The sequence below is a fragment of the Chenopodium album genome, chromosome 4 (genome assembly GCF_948465745.1).
Source record: "Chenopodium album chromosome 4, dcCheAlbu1.1, whole genome shotgun sequence".
Taxonomy (NCBI): domain Eukaryota; kingdom Viridiplantae; phylum Streptophyta; class Magnoliopsida; order Caryophyllales; family Amaranthaceae; genus Chenopodium; species Chenopodium album.
Genome location: NC_137837.1, coordinates 2,461,469 through 2,480,612, shown reverse-complemented (window position 1 = coordinate 2,480,612; position 19,144 = coordinate 2,461,469). Strand labels below are relative to the sequence as shown.

The following is a 19,144-nucleotide window of genomic DNA, read 5'->3' as shown; positions in this document are numbered from 1 at the left end:
TACAATTCCTCAGCATCAACCCCTTCTTTCTTCCTTGCAAAATTTCCTTGAATCCAACCTGTATCTTCCCTTATTCTTTCGCCACGCTTTCTCTCTCCTCTTTCATCCTCTAATCTTTCAACTTCTCCCTTCAAAAAACCCAGTTTTCCTTAAATTCTCTTACCCCCTGCCCCCCCAAAGAAAAGACTAAGAAAGAAAAGCAGCCCCCCATCTTATTCCTAAGCATCCGATATTCCTTTGTTATCTCTGCCTTTCTCCCATGGGCAATTGTTGCCCTCGAGGCAACGCAGCCCCTACCGAACCCTTGGATAATCAAAAGGGTGTTACCTCCACCTCCGGCAATAATAACAATGCTGCTAATAACCATAGCCCCCATAAGACGGAGGCTTCCACTAAGCCGTCTGTTCCTACATCTTCCTACAACAAGCACTCCAAGCCTACCCAAGTCGGGCCTGTCTTAGGCCGGCCTATGGAGGATGTCAAGTCCACGTATAGCTTTGGTAAGGAGCTAGGCCGAGGGCAATTTGGGGTGACCCATTTGATTACCCACAGGCAAACGGGTGAGCAATTTGCATGTAAGACCATTGCCAAGAGAAAGCTGGTGAATAAGGAGGATATTGATGATGTTAGGAGAGAAGTTCAGATCATGCATCACCTAACAGGCCAACCCAACATTGTGGAGCTTAAAGGCGCTTATGAGGACAAGCATTCAGTGCATTTGGTGATGGAGCTTTGTGCCGGTGGGGAGTTGTTTGATCGCATCATTGCCAAGGGTCACTTCACTGAACGTGCTGCTGCTTCGTTGCTTAGGACCATCGTTCAAATCGTGCATACTTGCCATTCTATGGGTGTCATTCATCGTGATTTGAAACCTGAGAATTTCCTCCTCTTGAATAAGGATGAGAATTCCCCTCTTAAGGCCACAGATTTCGGTCTTTCTGTCTTTTACAAGTCAGGTAAATTAAATAAATCTTGATGATCATGCCTTTGCTCCATCTGAAAAGATAACAATGACTGCACATATATTCTGCATTTTTTTCTTACATTATGTTGTGTTTTCGACAGGTGATACATTCAAAGACATTGTTGGGAGCGCGTACTACATTGCACCAGAAGTATTGAAGCGAAAATATGGACCAGAAGTTGATATATGGAGTGTTGGTGTCATGTTATACATTTTATTATGTGGTGTTCCTCCCTTTTGGGCTGGTAATTTTACCTGTATATTTTCTTTTTTACCCCCTTTTTATGTGCCATTAGAAGAATGGATTGAAATGTGAATGTTCTGCTTTTACTAGAAACCGAACATGGTATATTCAATGCTATCTTAAGGGCTCATATCGACTTCACAACTGATCCATGGCCATCAATTTCATCTCAAGCAAAAGATCTTGTTAGGAGGATGTTGAACGCCGATCCAAAACAAAGGCTTACAGCTTATCAAGTTCTCAGTAAGTTGCTAGGAGCTTGTCTTTTGTAATTTCTCAAAATTGATCTCTTCATATATTAGTTGCCTTGCACTATTATGTTTCATGTAGGATTTTACATAGTTCTTCCTAACAAATTATGGGGTTTTCTTCGTTAGATCATCCGTGGATTAAGGAGGATGGAGAAGCTCCTGATACTCCTCTTGACAACGCGGTCCTTGATAGGTTGAAACAGTTCAGAGCAATGAACAAGTTTAAGAAAGTTGCTCTAAGGGTCAGTACATTCTCCTGAACATTTTTTTTTACATGATGAAAATTTTAATGTGAAAAACAAACTTTGCTAGAACATAGTTTCAGTTTTTTCATAGTCAATTTCCAAATACAAGGAAGAAAAGTTTAGTCCTGATAAATTTTCAATTGGAAATGCTGTCATAGCTAGTTCTTGAGAAATTATAGGGACTTAAAAAGATGTGTAATGATATAGGTTATTGCTGGATGTTTATCGGAGGAAGAAATCATGGGGCTTAAAGAGATGTTTAAGAGCATGGATGCTGACAACAGCGGGAGTATAACTCTCGAAGAGCTAAAGCAAGGCATGCAAAAGCAAGGGACTAAGCTATCCGAGTATGAGGTCAAGCAGTTGATGGAAGCTGTGAGTATTGTTTTGCTCTAAACTCGTGCATTTATTAACTTTCTCTTAAAAATGAGGAAATGACTTAATGTTTATTGAATCAACAGGCGGATGCAGATGGAAATGGAACTATAGACTATGAGGAGTTTATCACCGCGACAATGCACATGAACAGAATGGACAGAGAAGAGCACTTGTATACCGCGTTCCAGTACTTTGACAAAGATAACAGCGGGTAATGATATAACATTTGACATTGTTAGGCCTTGTTCTTAGCAGTTAATATATTCATGATCATATTGAAAGGAAATTTGATCATGTTTACAAGAAATGATACATTATTTCCTTCTAAATTTTTATGTTATCTCAGGTACATTACAATGGAAGAACTCGAACAAGCTTTACAAGAGTTTGGCATGCATGATGGAAGGGACATTAAGGAAATAGTTTCTGAAGTGGATAGTGATAATGTAAGTAAAATAAAAAGTTCATCAACTATTTTGTTTTGTTTGGAATGTATAAATTAGCCTAACATACAAACTCTTTTTTTGGTAGGATGGTAGAATAAACTACGATGAATTCGTGGCTATGATGAGGAAAGGAAATCCTGAGGCAGGAAATCTGAAGAAGAGACGCAGTATGGCAATTTAAGCGCGTTGGAGGCTATTAGTGATTGAGCTGCTCAACATGCATCTTAACATGTACAAAAACCTTCTGAGAAGTTGGTGCTTGTATAAATGCTTACTGTGTATTGAATGTTTGAGCCAAAGAAAGGAGGGGTAGGGGGGCTAAGAACAAGAAGCAGAAAAGCTCGTGGGCTGTCTTGTGGCTCGTCGGGGTGGTGTTGGGGTGCTGCTTTTTTTTCTTTGTTCATTCCTTTTCTTGTTTTTGGGTCATCCTTTTAATCTTGTCCTGCGCAAAGTGTATATTAGTGCAATCTAACTCTTTTGTAAACTAATGCTTAGAACTCGCTTCCTTTGTTCTTGATTGTTGTTGTAATTGATTCATTATGATGTATTCATTTGCTTCAAAGTTCTAACTCCGAAAACAAAAGGTTCGATTTTACATTATTGCTGATAAGATTTATAAGACATTGATACTAGCAAAAGCAAGGTAATAAAAATATCAATATGTTGACACCGTTGGTTTTTTTTTTTTTCGAATAAGAATAATATCATTAATAATTAGGATGACACGTACGGTGACACCAATGTTAACAAATTGAAACATCATTGACATTTTAGCAAGAATGTGATACATTACAATTTTCCATAGGGTGGCAATTTGCTCACCTCTATAACCTTGCCCTACTTTCCATAGAAAATCTTTAATAATTAAATATTTAGGTATCAAGGATGGGCTGAAAAGTAGGCAAGAAGGCCCACAAGAGGAGCATTAATGTAAGTAGTGGGCTCAGACTCTTGAAAGTAAGGCCTGGAATCTGGAAAGGCATCTGTGACATTAGGCCCACCAACAACTGCTCCAACAAGCTTATTTGGGTTAGGGTTTGGGCTGAGGAAGTACCGAGAGCCCGCTTTACAGCCGATGTGGGCCGGATGAACATGGACTGATGGAAGAGAACTGCCCCTGTGATGTATCCTTTGTGGATATCGCGGCCCGTAGCCCACCATGTATGACATCCTTATTGGATTATCCCCTAGTATGTAATCCACCTGCCAATTAATGTTCGTACAAAAAACGTCATATTTTCTAAAACAGTAATAGTTTGTGCAGTGATTGCACGTCGATGTTAAAGTAATGAGATGAAAGTGAAAATAGTCCTTGTAAAAAAATTCTAGTGAAGAATTACTAGGTAGGACAATGTGTGACAGTTAGTTTCGGACAAAGGAATGCGTTATTAACAATCCAATTATTAAGTTGTTTTCATTTTATGTCACATGAAATTGTGCTGTTACAGCAAAGTGATGGCAAAGTTCCAAAATAAAAACAGAAACCTAATATGAAGGGCATGAACATGAACATGATAGATCATGAGAAGTATATAATAAAGTCAAAAAATAAATCCGTTGTCATGTGATATAAAGTGTCCTAAAAATGAATAAGCAAATTTTATACAGTTGGATAGTAGATAGATATAGATAGATGCCTTGACTTTGTAGGATTATCATTGGATTTAATGTACTGCCTACCATTTTCAGTCCAAAAATTATTCTCTCTTGTGGTCCTGTTTTTTTTTTTTTTTTTTTTTTTACCTTAACTATTTTACTGTGACTTGGGTAGTTAGGGTTACACCAAACCGTAATTAATTAACCATGATAAGTGAAACAAGCGATACTAGGTTTAATTAGTTCGTGTCATAACTAGCTAGCTCATTAACTTGATTACGGAATCAAATTGATTTTCCAAATCATGTCTACAAAAGATGAGTGGTAACGATTCAGTAATTCAACTTTAAATTAACGTTACATGAAAGTGTCACCCGAATGTACATAGTAGCATACTCTATTCCAATCCTTACATGAATATATAGTCGTATGTGAAAATAAATTCAAGTGAAAGCTACATTCATATGCATTTATTCATGTAACGGTAAACTTATTGTATGGTTAATAATATTGGTCCCCAAAGCTTAGGTTATAATGTTATCTAAGTAATGGTTGGTATATGTACACCATAATGTAGGAAGATGAACGTTAAAAGAATCCAAGAATAATTATACATACCTGACGTTTGGCAAACTGTTTTAGGAGAGCAGAAGAAGCTACGATTCCGCCACATGGCACTTGGTGATTGTAGTGGCTTAGATAATTAGAGTAAGCTAGAAGTAGGAAAGATAGAGACGTTACATGTTGCATGTTACTTCCTCCAGTCTTGAAGATCAACCCACCTACAACATCAATTGCAACGATTGATCATGTGTTTTCTTATCAAATTTTGTACAATTCATATTCGTGAATCGTGTAACACGTAGCGTTACGTGTAAATGATACAAACTATTCCGTATATAGTATTCATATTAATTGAGTTAACGCGTGTATGTAGTTACCTGGAGAGTATTGTACTTGTGGATGAGCAACACCGGGAATCACTGAACATATGAAGTTATCCGCATTGTTCTTGAAATTTTTCAAGTCATCGGCTCTCCCCATCAATACTTCCTATAACAAACAATATACAGTCCGATACATTGATGTCAAACTTAGCATGTTTATGGTAACATTTTAAAGGTACATCTATATATTTCTTCCGTTTCAAATTAGTTTTTAAAGAATGACTGAATGACATAATGATGAACATAAACCCTACACCTTAATTATTAATTTTTTTAATAATGACAATTGATAATTAATAAAGTGAAAAGAAAATAAAATAAAGGAAACTAAAATAAGTCAAACATAGCTATTATATGAAGCAGAAGTTAATGGCCAGAATGGGAAGCTCTGCATTCTCTACTGCATTTTTCAGCCTTATAGCACATGCATCTGCCAATTATTTCTCCACTATATTTCCACATAATTACAAAAATAAATACTCATATAATATATGGTAATAATTTTTAATTTAGACCAATTGGGAAAATCAACTTTTGGGTAGACCAAGGAATTAATAAAAAAAAATTTACAGTAAAATGCACTGTCCTCCATATCACAACATATAACAATGTATTGATTCAATCAGTTGGTCAGTCCATTTCACTTCTTTTCATTTTTTTCTTGTTGATTTCAAGATGTTTTTTATCAAATAGACAAAAAAATTTAGGCGCCCAGATTAGTGGCATGATTAGAGCCCTAAAGAGCATAATGTGTTCCACAAATATTAAATTATGTTGAATTTTACACTATTCACGATTAGTGATTTATACGAGTATATGTAAAGAAAAACATAGTTATTTGAGATTCTATTGTGTAACAAGTTTCTCTAACATGTGTTATTAATTGATGCATCGATCGTTAACTCCGGAGTAAGAACTACATAACATTAAACTAGAAATTTAGAATTTCAATGAAAGAGTATGTAGGAAGCAATATAAGATATCATAGTGTGACATTATTGTTATTCTTTTACATGTTGGAAAAAACCAATAATTATGTATTTCACATGTTTAAAGAATCAAAAACTTTACTAATCAAATATTTAAAATTAGAAGAAAACACAAACATAATTTTATTCTTCAAAATCCAAGCTGTACACTTTACACTAAGATCTAAAATCACAATATCACAACTAATATCATGTGCAATCATATCATATCTACATAAATTCTTCTCCTCATAGTATTTATATTCTTCACCTTTTGACTAATTTTTTAATCCTAAATGTTAATTACATGATTATAAAAATCTTAGATTAGAAGTAATTGGATAACAAATGGATTGGGCCCACAAGTTGTAGCCCATAAATAGGGTGGAAAAATTCAGACCCAAACCCGAAACCAAACACAATCAGTTAGATATTCCACAAGCACGTGATTGGCTCAAGAGTGGGTCCCTCGTAATTTAGTTCCCCTAGACCCTAAAATTAGTCACAGGACAAGAAGAATAATGTCTCATTACATTAGGACAACAATTCCGTAGGTCCAGCTTGGATTTACCACTAAAATAATTATTCTACTTTAATTATGTAGTAATTACGGTATAAGCGATAATGCGATATGGCCATGGAGAAGAGTGGCATAGAGGCAATGCAATAGACGAGATTCAATCACAGATATTACATTTTAACAGTGATAAGAGGTGTCGATTTAAGTCACTAGGTCGAGTTCTGTTAGAATATGTTAAATCATTGAGTCCGGGCAAATTCAATTCTAGATCGAATTAGGTCGACTACTATAGTCAAGTTAGATCTGTTTGTAACGACTGTATACTCCGTACTAAAAATAATGGTACGGAGTATAATACCCGATGAATTGACAACTTGCAATTTAATTAAAATAAAATTAAGAATAAAAAAAAATACCTTGGAAATGAGGACATTGATCCCAGCATGCTTATTATCCCATCCAAATTCATTAATAGTGTCTCCAGCTCTTAATATGACCTCGTTCTTGACTATGTATTCTCTATATTTGCGCCTTCTTGTGGCCTTGTGCAACCATGCTGCTCCCCATAGCAACTCGTCCTGCATATCCCCCCATTTCCAAGATTTACATACAATACTATCATTTTTAATCACCGTCATCCTCATTTAATTATTCCCGAGTACACTACTCAAGTACTCATTACATTACGACTTCTATTACATTCTACGGAGTACTTTATATAAATATGACAATTAATTTTGAACAAAGAAGTTTACTGTAAATTATACTGAGTAGATACAACCTTAAGTATTGAGTTATAGATATTCACAACAAATTGTAACACAAATCTTTAACTTATCGATATATGCAACTTACAATTATTTATGAGTAATAACAAATGTAACAAGTGACTATATTAATAACGGGAAAAAGTCTTGGAAGTGCCCAAAAAAACAGAAAAACGGGAATAAAAGAGTTGACACTTGACATGTACACTACAAGTACAAGTATACGAGTACAAATTAAGAAGCTTACCTGGTAGCCGTTATTATCACAGTAAAACGGGCAAACTGCTCTTTTTAGACTCGAACTGTATGCACCTCGATGTTTGTCTGCGAAATTGAACACCTATACATAGCACCAAACCCGGACATTATTATCGAGCAATTTTAATTTTCAGCTCGAATATACGTAAAGAAAGATATAGTCATGCTATTGCTCGGGTGTACAGTATAATTTTCGTAGTTAGATAATTTTGTCAATTTTATTCCCCGCTATTAGTGGGCATGACCAAAAGAGTGAGCCGTTGATTACGCGCCAAAGCAAATTATATTCTCTTGGCTCTATATAAATTTACTTTGTCCTTTTTTCCAATTTGTCAGTTTTGTGCAATTCTACTTTTATGTTAATATCAAGTAAACTTTACTCAAAAGAAAAACAATTATTATGGATTCAAGAATTTTAATTAAACACTATTAATTTGCACCCGATCCTGATTTATGACACTAATTGCTCTGTACTTAGCTAGCTTTGATTGATTGATTACATTATATGTTGTCTTGTACTCTTGTTTATTTATGTGTTACACTACAACATTACTCCGTATATGCTTACAAAAAGAGTACGGAGTACTCCATAATATTTTATATTCTCTACTCGAATTTAATAATCAAATCAAATTAGACTATTTAGAGATAATATTTCAATATAACAAAATTAGAAAGTTAAAAACAGAGAATTTTTTAATTCTCCATTCCTACAGAGTGGCGTACCACAACAAATCAACCATATGTCAGAAATCAGAATAACATTTAATTAAAACCCAATTGCAATATAATTTAATAGTCTAGATTCAGTTAATTACCAATAACAAATTGTGATAACTTAAAAAAAAAAAATATATTACTCCATAATAAATAAATTAAGGAACATGCTATACATAACCCTTAAGACTACATATCAGAATTAAAAATACCACTTGTATAATACTTACTTTGATGGCGCGACTAAGGAGCAAACGAGAATAGGCACGATCACGAGACCGAAACACGATCGAGGCAGCAGCCAATGCCGCGGCAGTCTCACCAGCAACGTCGGACCCGGGATGGTTGCGATCAATGGCATAGACACTTCTTAACGTGTCCATATCCTCGGGTCTCTCCCAACAGTTATGGTCCGAGTACGGGTCACCAACTTGAACGTACATAATGTTTGGTACCTCGGCCGTGGCCTTTAAGAGGTAGTCAGTTCCCCAACGCACTGCTTTAAGCGCGTTGGGGAGCTCACTCCTCATATTTTTACCAAAATCTATCACACTCCATGATAGGAGTGTGACACTAAACGCCATTGGGAATCCAAACTTTATGTTGTCCCCCGCATCATAATATCCACCGGTTAAATCTTTCTGAAATTATATACACAAAAAATTCGTTAATTAGACGTTAGATAAGATAACTAAAAATAAAATATACTAACATACATTAAAATTTTCATAATGTTACTCTTTTAAACTACTAGTAAGTATTTTTTTTTTCGCTGCTATAACTACTAGTAAGTATAGAAAGCGTGATTAATGTTTAATTTGTCACAATATTTTCACTTTTAGCATTACGGTAAATTACATTTTCCTTAAACTATCTATGATTAACATCAATGATTTTGGTCTTAAAGAAGCTTTATTGGTCTTAAATTAGCAATTTATAAAAAGAAAGAAAAGTTGGTTACTTTATTTTTATTTATTATTGATGTGTTCATTAGTGAAATCAAAACCAAAATGCAGCTATCCTAGGAAGTAAAACTTACTAAATTCAGTAAATTCAGTCCAAAACAAAAAAAAAATCTCATCACCTATATTATTTAATGAAATACCTACAAAATTACCAAATCAACAAAAAAAAAAAGAAGAAATTATCAATTATCACTAGTAATGTCCACCCACATTTTAACACATAAAGCTAAGTCAAATAAACTACATTATAAATTTAAAATACATGCAATGTTACTATGAGATCAAAATGACTTGTGTCGTTGATAGTGTAATTTAAACTAGTAATGCGATAACTGAAAAAAAAAAAAAAAGACGGGAACATACACCGATAGAGTGACCGTCACGAAGAGCGGAATCACGGCGCCAATGAAGGCGTTGATCAGGGGGGAGTTTACCAGAGCGTTGGCCTTCAAAGAAAAGAATGCTCTTTCTAAGAGCATCCATATAATTATGGGCATAACATAGGGAAGAGAGAGAAAGAAGAGAGAGAATAATTAAGAGAGAAAATGTAGAATTTTGCGCCATTTTTTGTTTGTGGAGAAATTAGTAGGAAAGGGTTCGATGTATTTATAGTGAATTGCTAAACAACGCCCCGAATCGGGTTATTTATATAGGGAGAGTATGGAGTGGTTAAATAAGGGGGAGTTATGGTGTGGTTGTATAAAGAGAGTTTTAATTCATTGGATTCTTGTAAGAAAGTATGGTTTCAACTGCGGTGGACACGTGGTTAAACGTGAATGGATAAGGTTTTCAATCACTGCTATGGTTGACTCATTCTATTGGTTGTTTGACTCTTTTGTGGGGCCTTGATTTTGCTTAATTTCTGTTTAATCGACTCTCTTTTTTTTTTTTTTTTTTTTAAAAAAGTTTCTTATTTTGGTAGTTATTTTGGTTGATCAATTACGAGTGATTATGAATTTAGGAGTTTAGGACTGCTGACTGCGTATATTATAGTGCAAATTATTCAAATTCATGTTTTTTTGACAACTAAAAATGAGTATGAGTAATCACATTTCACTTATTCAAATATAGGGAGTTTTATGTTTGTCGTTGCAAACTTACTAATTTAATCTTTAATTATAAATCTGATAGTTATATGATCTCCATCAATTAGACATGGAAAAATGGTCAATTAGGAGTACAATTTTATGTCTACATTACTTTTAAGTTGAATCATTTTAACTTTCGAGTCAACAATACCTTAAACACGGCCAAAATTTTGGGTAACAAGTTGATTTAATTTGTCTAGGTGTTTCTTAATGCTCAATATAATACCTCATATAAACTTACATTAAGTAGGGTTGTGAATAATCAGAGTTGAACTGGGATTTTCTTTTCGGATCGGATATCCAATCAGACTATAACGCGCTAGTTCTCATTCTCATGGGTTCATCAATCATCACCCACTCCGTTTTAGATGTAAAGTTTACAATAAATCTAGTTCCTAGGAGAACATGGGGCACCGCCATTTGGGAATGCCAACTCACTACACACATTGTAGGTGGACAAGTGAATTTCCAGATCACTATCAACCTTATTTCTCTCTTTCACACCAATTTCGATCTCAATGTATTGCAAGAAAAACTCTTAGTTTTTAAAGTTTGAGTTGCAAATTTACAAGTTCTTACAAATTTTGCTCATATAATCCAAGTGAGATTGTTTGAAAGTGAGGATCGATCTCCACCTTACCACCTACTTCCAAGTATCTGCCCATAAAAATTATGAAAATTAATAAAATATAAATTGTGAGAGTAAAGATTTGATCAAGGTTTTTCTTACCTTAAAAATATTGAAAATTATTACATATATCCAAATAGAGGTGTCAATTCGGATGTTCGGGTTAGATTTGATGAAGTCGGGTCGGGTCTATCTTTTAGAGTCACGCAAAATTATTGTGTCCAAACAAGTCGATATCTGAATTTAATTTTTTTGGGTCGGGTCGGTTGCAAGTTTTTAACACCCTAACTCCCAGTGCACTAAATGTTATTTTTTATTTTTATTTTTAGCTTATTTGATGAGTAAATGAGCAATAACCGTTTTAATGAGCAAAATAATATACCCTTGGTGAACTTTGACCCAAGTATATATTATAATCTCTTTTGAGAAATTGATTATTTTGTATACCCAAAGGTCGCAGTACATGATATTTCACTATACCATTTTGTTATTTTTTTTGTTTGGTTCAATTGGAGGTCTTTTAAAATGAGGGTAAAAAACCTTAGGTGTGTACTTAAAAGTTTACATAATTAATAAAAATAAAAATAAATATTTATACAAAGTGTTTTTAAGTAGTAGAGCCCAAAATCATGTATGAGCCAGGTCCATATATAGTGGGCCGAACACATAGCCTCATTTATGACACACAAAGGGCCCATTGTAGACCTTCATTTTACAACTTAAAACTTGAATATGATTATCATTTTGCAAGTCCTTTTGAATCTTAAAGTTACTGATGCCTAGACTATAGTAGTATCAATTTGAGTATAACAATCATTTGGTTTAAAATTGTATATCTCCTCTAGTCATCAATTTTTGATAATGTTCATTCTGGAAGAGTGGAAGAGCATGCAATCCTATATGCACGCACTGACGCACCAACGTATTTGATGCACATGCTCGCACCTCAACGAATTCACATCACACAAACAATTGGGTAAGCAAGTGAAGCACAGTGTATTGCATTTTGTGCAACCCTGTGTAGCATAATACTAATCCAAGTGTTTACCCTTCGTAACACATTGATGAATTGAATGTTTATATGTGCTCCCCCTACATGTCATAAACCGAACTTGCACATGAAACATCAACATTTCTTGATGCCAAGGAATAGACTACATCCTGTCAGTTTCAGTAATCTTCCTATCACTAAACATATGCTTATTTCTAAATAATCAGTAAGCCCCCTACGACTAAACAAACAATTGCTACAAGCACATCAAAGCAGCTACAACAATGGTAATATTCTTCTCACTAATGAGCTAACTAAATCATGAAGTGGTTGCACTGGCAGGCACCATCGCGGGCCTCCATGAGTAGAAAAACAATCCCAGCACAAGGACGACAGCACCGGCCACAAAGCCTGGAGGAAGAGCAGTACCAGCACCAAGATACGGCAGAGGCAAAGTGAAGATAAACACAGACAAGGGCACTGCATTCAAATTACAAGGGACATCAGCATATCAATGTCAAAACCTTGAAGACTCTCATGGAATAAGCAAAAGGTGAATTTTGCATGGTACATGTGATTAGGATTTCCAGAATCAAACAAACGGAACATCAATGCCTGTTTTAAAGCTTGAACTAATTAAATATGTAATGTGTACCTGAAACTGTAGAGGCAAGGCAAGATACCACTGCTGAGGAGATTTTAAGAAGATGCAGCAAAGATATATTGTAACCCATGTTCACGATAATAAAGAGCAAAGGCAACAAGGGAGCACCATTGCATCCTGCAGAGTAGCCAAAAACACTGACTATTCAGAAGTTCCACTCTATAATAGTGTCAAGACAAAATTGAACAAAATGTTATGGACGAGCATTAATTTGGAAGGTTTGAAAAAAGCAAGTCGCCCAATTCCTACACACTCAAAATTTACATGTACTACTGAAAAGGACAGGCAAAAAATTGTCTATAAATCATTAAATCTGCTTCAAAACAACCTTAAAAATGTTCATGATAACACTGAAAGGATAAACTCCAAAATAAGTATCGATAGTTCATAATACTAGAGCAGGAAATGAAAATGAGAGAACTTCGTCTACTAGTTCCACAAGACACTCACCCCAAAGAAAATAGTTTACCTCTTCCGTATGCAATGCATATTTGCTCCCTTGGCCCTAGTAAATATGAGATGCATAATATGTAATTGATGACCCTAAACTATATTTATGGCACAATAAGAAAATAATTTCCAAACGTATCAGCCTATGGAATTCTCAAACACTAATATACTTTGTTACTTCGTTAGATATAGTGATATAACAATAAACCAAATTAATAGACAAAATTTGCAAGGTCATGTTGCAAATGGTATAACGTAAAAGAACGATGACTATAACCATTTTTTAAGGATCCTGCCGAAGCAGAGTCTGAAAGCATGAGACGAACCCCACTTTGAACAGAAAGACTGCTTTCAAAAACACTCCAAGGGAAGAGAGGTCAAAGTAAAATATGTTTTAATATTAGCCGTACCCGTTGAGAGACTATTGATATTGAGAAAGCATGCTGCTCCATCTTTAAGGTATGACGGAAGTTGATTAAATGGTATGCCCCATAATTTCGACAGGAAGGGTAGAAGAAGGCATATAAAGAGTGCCTGCATGACGTGAGGAAACAAATTTCAGGTACAGAAATCAAACATGAGTAGTGTAACCCATGGAAACCACTTGCGGCACTAAGGAATCATTAAAATGTCTTGATGTTATCAGATACTTACTTGATAAGCAGATCCAAACGAATTTACAACAAATAGATCAACTGAACCTCCCTGTGACAAGGACCAACATTCATTTTTACAATTTATCACAAGATAACAGATAGCAAAAACCTTGGACAAAGAGATTAAAAAAAAAAACATTTTTTTCATTATCATTATAATGACACATGGATGAAGTAATACGCCTAAAGTAGATATTGAACCATGCCTACAAAATCTGTTTGGGACGTTCAACTTAACTTATTCAGTTATTCACTTCATTATGTAACTCAAGGACCATTCTATAATTTATTATATCAAGTGCCAACATATATGGAGTCAAGTATCTGGTTTTTTTTTTAAAAAAAGTATCTGGTTTACTCCCTCAGTATCCAGTATTCCAGTTCTTTCATTTTCCAACTTCTCATTCATATCACCCGATTTTCAAGCCGCATAACGCAACCATTCACATTACAACCATCAAAAGATCAGAATCTTACGGCGAGGAAAGCACTTATAAATGGTACAAACCCAGCAACAGATATACCTTTAATCGCTCAGCAGCGTCCAGAAAAATTACTTCCTAAAACATAATGCAATAGTCCATCAGATATTGCATAATCATAGAACCAGCAAAACTTGACAACAGGAGGCACAATGATAAAATAACAAGTTCAGCATATCGGTTTGTAGTTTATAATTACCTTCAAAATCGTATCAGCTGCTTGTAAAAAAAATGAAAAAATCATCAAAAAACTCCAGAATAGGCCGGTGTCATTCAAGGAGGGACCAGCACCAGATCCACTGCAATACAATATCAAGAGCATTCAGTATCTAGTTAGTAACAATAATTTAAGTCTGAATCCACCAAGTGGCAAAAACTATTTCTATCTCTACTCACAGAATACTGCAAGGGATTCCATTGAAGTGAATACTGGTAGATCTTAGTCTACCTTCTTCTACATTAAAAAAAAAAAAGGAAGTAGGGAGCAAAGACAACAGTTCAAACGAACAATCAATATCATTAGTCCAAATGGAATGGCTTCCCATATAGAGCTCTTTCATGGCAAAATTAAACATTCGAATAATCATTATAACTAGTACCATCAAAAGCAGATATTAGTAAAAGAAAAGTTAGTGCAGAACATAGTTGAACTTAAGATGTACAATCCATACAACCAACTTGGGAGAACATTACTGTGATGTCTCCAGTCCTCCATTTTGGGAAATGGAATCCACATTTTTATGACAGCACGACAGAAATGCATGAAAGGAGACAAGTTCTACTACTGGTAGGTCAAGTAACATACAAAAAAGCATCTTGAAGTTTAAAACAGAGTGATGAACCTCTGATTTCTGGTAACGGAATTTCTAATACTATCAATTCAAAGTTGTTTCCAAACATTTATTGACAACAGGATTCTACACTCAAACTTCAGATCCTAAATACAAAACGGTTGTAAAGTTCGAATAAAAAAATCAGGACAATAATGTATAATACAGAAGAAACGCAACTCACCTAGCTACAGTTATTATTACGCCCATAGAGACCAATAAGCAACCCACTAGTTGATTTACATTATATCTCCTTCCAAGGAATATAGCAGACAGGAGAAGTTGCCAAACAAGAAATGTCTGCAGAAAAGATGGACACATTAGTTCTTTTACCGCCACTGCAAAGTGGATTGACCAACAATCAACCATGACTGCTAACGTATTGCAGCTTGCAACTGAAGCTTTGCTTCATATGTCAAAACACACATGTAACGGACATGTTGATGACCATCTCATACTCATAAAGTCAAAATATTCTCGAATACAATAATGCATTTTGGTATGTATATATATTATGGTTTAAAATTTATACAAAGCTATATTTGCAACTTTCTTGAGAGTTTAGCCCACATAATCTGGATATTTCAATAAATTATACCTGAGACAAAATGGGAATCGATGCACCAGAAAGCATTGCTGTTCAAAACCACAAAAAATTTGAAAATCATCAGATTAAATTAAACCCTAAACATTCAAGATCTTCTAATGAAACTCCTGAAGAACAAAAATATGATTCAAATAGAGTAACACATTAACCTTACTTGCCGCTGCCATTCCAGATACCGCTGCTAGAGCCTCTAATAACCCAACTCCGAGAAACGGAACTTGAGGCAATGACAGCATCTCCTTAGTGACAAAGCCCGCACGATGCCGAAGATACAGGATAGAGAAATATACAAATACATATCTGTATAAAGAAACACAGCTAAAGTATAAATAAATGTAACATAGTAACAGCCTAATATCGTTATAGATCCAACTCTACAGAAACTTATGCCCTGTTCTACAACCAATCAACAATAAACTTTCACATTTAATAAGCTTAGATAAAGTCAACAAGTTCACTCTGCAACAAAGTTCAGTTAAATTCAGAGGTCAAATCAATTCAGTTAAGTTCAGAAGTTTTCAAGTGAAAAGAACATGGCTTTAATATACAACATACTACTAGTATATTGGTTACCAAATCCAGGAAACTATCCTGAGTAAGCTCTCGTAGAATGCTATCTTTCATTTCAATCTCCTACGAGATAGTAATCAACTATAAATAAATGCAGAGGAGAGGAAGCAAAAGAGTTCAGAGTAACAGTAGAGTTAGAGTTAGCAATTCATGCCTAGTAATTGCTGGTAAAATCATTTGTATAACCTTGCACACCATTCTTAAGGAATCTACATACAAAGAAAGCATTTCTCTTGGTGCCAGGCATTATTTGAACTTTTTGCAAGTCAAAAGATCAAAAGATGGTGGACAGCGGGACCATATGACCAAAAATAAATAAAGTTCCTAACAATAATAAGCCCTGAAAAACATAGCAGATTGTAGGAGACAAATTACTACAAACAGTGTGCAAGCAGAACAGTCGAAGAATTATACTTTGTATAATTGATCTAGATGCTGATTGCTAAAAATGCACATTGTGCAACTTTCATTCACTGATTCTCAATTTGACAAATTGAAAGAACTTTCATTGCCAAGTTGTTAAGATTTCAAATAGTCCTGTTTGGACCACACCCAAATTGATTTTGAGCCGCTCACTCGAGCAGTTATTTCAATAATTTTGTTATAAACAAAAATGCTTTCCAAAAACATACAGAATCGCTCTAAAATTAGCATCAACCACTCCAACCAGCCACCTCCACCATCAAATTGTCAACTACATGACTTACAGAAAAAAAAAAAAAAAAAAAATTCCTTTCTATCAAAGGACAAAGGTCTTGTAAATCATTACAACTATACTTCCAACTTTATCTTGTTTTTATAAAGCTTACGTTTCCACTTTCTAAACGATTCCTACTGTTGCTTTTGGTAAAAGTAATCTAAACAGATCATAAAGAATCAACAATGCAGACTCTCTCCCTAGTTCCCACATGGCCACACATTAGACACATACATTATGCTCTCGTAAAAAATAGACATCTACTCGTACTTCATTATGCTCGGCAATGCATTACTACTCCATAGCATTTGAATATATTACCAAAAGGCTCTTGGAATTCAAGACAAATCAAAAGTAACGGTGTTTAAGGGTTCCCAATATAAATTCTACTTCATTCGACTCCATATTAAATCATCAATTATATTTTTGACAAAGTTAGGAATTTAACCCCCAAAACATTCAAAAAGCTATTTAATTGAGGAGAAATAGCTTTTTCACCAGTTCATCTTCTCTTATTATAAGAATCAGAACATCATTTAATTTGACCCCACTACAAGATAAAGAATATTACCATGACCCCATTGCAAAAAATCACACGCACAAATGAATGAACTTGAGCAGAAAATTCATCAAATTAAGTAAAAAATCACCATAAATAACAAACATTTAGCATAAAAATTACTCCGTAAAACATTTCCTACTTTATATTATTACGACGAAATTAATTACTACCTCCGGTCTAAATTACACCCAACATAAGGGTATTATTTGTGAGATATAAAATATTACAATATAAAATAATGATTATATGGGCTGATCTTACGTAGTCTTGCCATATATGTGTAATTTCAATTACTTCAACAAAAACGTAAATTATGGAATATGGATAATACTTAATTTAAGTCGCAACAAAACGTAAATTAAATAAACACCTCATTATTAGAATATTTAAATACTTCTAATAAAACAATTCATTTTATACTTAATTTAATTCACAACAAAACATAAGCAAATAAAGACTCGAGTTTCTTATTAGATTCGCCTCAATATCTACTTTTACCGCGGAACATTTATAGTAAAGTACATTGATAAATAATGTGAAAACACGTTGCAATTAAAAAAGAACGGATAAAATACCCGAAAGTGGCGAGTTGAGCGAGGAAAAAGGGGTAATGTTTCAAAGGCACCAAAGCCAACTTATACAAAACCCGATTCGCTACACCCAGTACTACCGTAGCTCCAGCTGCAACCATCACCTTCACTGTTCGATCTCTCTCTTCCTTCTCATCAACTTCTCCAACTCCAACCTTACACCGAAACGACGTTGTCTTCTTCCTCTTCCATCTCTCTTCTCCACCGTCCGATCTCACCTCAATCCAACGGTTGACGTTGACCTGATGATGAATACATTGTAGCCGTTGATATTGATTATCATTTGATGTCGGCGAATTTCGTGATAATCGGAGAGTTGTTAGTGGTTGTCGGAATTGCATGCTGAATCGCCGGATTTCCGGTGGTGGTATTCCGGCGCCGGCGGAAAGTCGCCGGGAAATCGCCGACATAGTTCACTGTGTTTCTCTCTCCTCTGAAATTTTTTTTTTTTTTTTTTTGGAATTGAAGAAAAATATGAGAAGTGTAGATATTTATAGAGGAAAAAATAATAAAAAACAAAAAAGTGGGAATTTTATTTTAATGGAGAAAAACAAAAAACATCGAAAAGGCATTAATTGAGAATATTTTAATTGATTGGGAAAGAGAGGAGAAAAATGAACTGAGATGTTTGGCGGCTTTCTAATTTATACATTTGATAAAAAAATAAATAAAAAATAAAATAATTATACCAGTACATTTGATGATGACGTAATGAGTGATTTATTTGGGAAATCTATTTATTAATCTTTGCTTCCTCAATTCAATTAAAATTGATTCAATATACTTCTATATTGTTGGAATTTGATTGGATCAAAAAATATTTATATGAGTAAATTGGATTAGATGGCAAAATCATACTTGTTAAAATGAACTTTTGTACTCTGTATTTAATAATTTTTTAAATTTTATTTAATTGAAGTGCTGTAAACTAATACTCCAATCAAAATTACTTGATCAAAATCAAACTTTAGGCAATCAAAATTGAGCCTAATTTTGTAGGATTTATGATTTGTATAAGATTTACCATATAATTTCGCGGTAGATTTGAATTTTAATTTTAAAA

The 19,144-nt window shown here is 34.4% G+C and overlaps 3 protein-coding genes across 3 annotated transcripts; 1 reads left to right on the top strand and 2 right to left on the bottom strand.

The window, feature by feature from the left end:
* The first annotated feature begins 259 nt into the window (after nucleotides 1-259).
* Nucleotides 260-3,129, top strand: LOC145628511 (calcium-dependent protein kinase 17-like). Its single transcript, XM_081680822.1, has 8 exons — nucleotides 260-956; nucleotides 1,066-1,209; nucleotides 1,299-1,451; nucleotides 1,586-1,701; nucleotides 1,912-2,079; nucleotides 2,166-2,293; nucleotides 2,429-2,528; nucleotides 2,614-3,129. The coding sequence occupies exons 1-8, from the start codon at nucleotides 260-262 to the stop codon at nucleotides 2,707-2,709; spliced, it is 1,602 nt and encodes a 533-aa protein (XP_081536948.1). The 3' UTR covers nucleotides 2,710-3,129.
* Nucleotides 3,130-3,260: 131 nt separating this feature from the next.
* On the bottom strand, nucleotides 3,261-9,926 carry LOC145628512 (endoglucanase 8-like). The gene is made up of 7 exons (XM_081680823.1): nucleotides 9,630-9,926; nucleotides 8,532-8,942; nucleotides 7,574-7,666; nucleotides 6,976-7,137; nucleotides 5,066-5,177; nucleotides 4,743-4,906; nucleotides 3,261-3,731 (listed from the first exon to the last, which is right to left on the bottom strand). The coding sequence occupies exons 1-7, from the start codon at nucleotides 9,828-9,830 to the stop codon at nucleotides 3,408-3,410; spliced, it is 1,467 nt and encodes a 488-aa protein (XP_081536949.1). The 5' UTR covers nucleotides 9,831-9,926; the 3' UTR covers nucleotides 3,261-3,407.
* A 2,168-nt stretch (nucleotides 9,927-12,094) lies between these two features.
* Nucleotides 12,095-18,545, bottom strand: LOC145628510 (protein CLT1, chloroplastic-like). Its single transcript, XM_081680821.1, has 10 exons — nucleotides 18,067-18,545; nucleotides 15,817-15,962; nucleotides 15,654-15,691; nucleotides 15,240-15,355; nucleotides 14,425-14,524; nucleotides 14,268-14,303; nucleotides 13,742-13,792; nucleotides 13,498-13,621; nucleotides 12,629-12,754; nucleotides 12,095-12,453 (listed from the first exon to the last, which is right to left on the bottom strand). The coding sequence occupies exons 1-10, from the start codon at nucleotides 18,489-18,491 to the stop codon at nucleotides 12,293-12,295; spliced, it is 1,323 nt and encodes a 440-aa protein (XP_081536947.1). The 5' UTR covers nucleotides 18,492-18,545; the 3' UTR covers nucleotides 12,095-12,292.
* Between the last annotated feature and the right edge of the window lie 599 nt (nucleotides 18,546-19,144).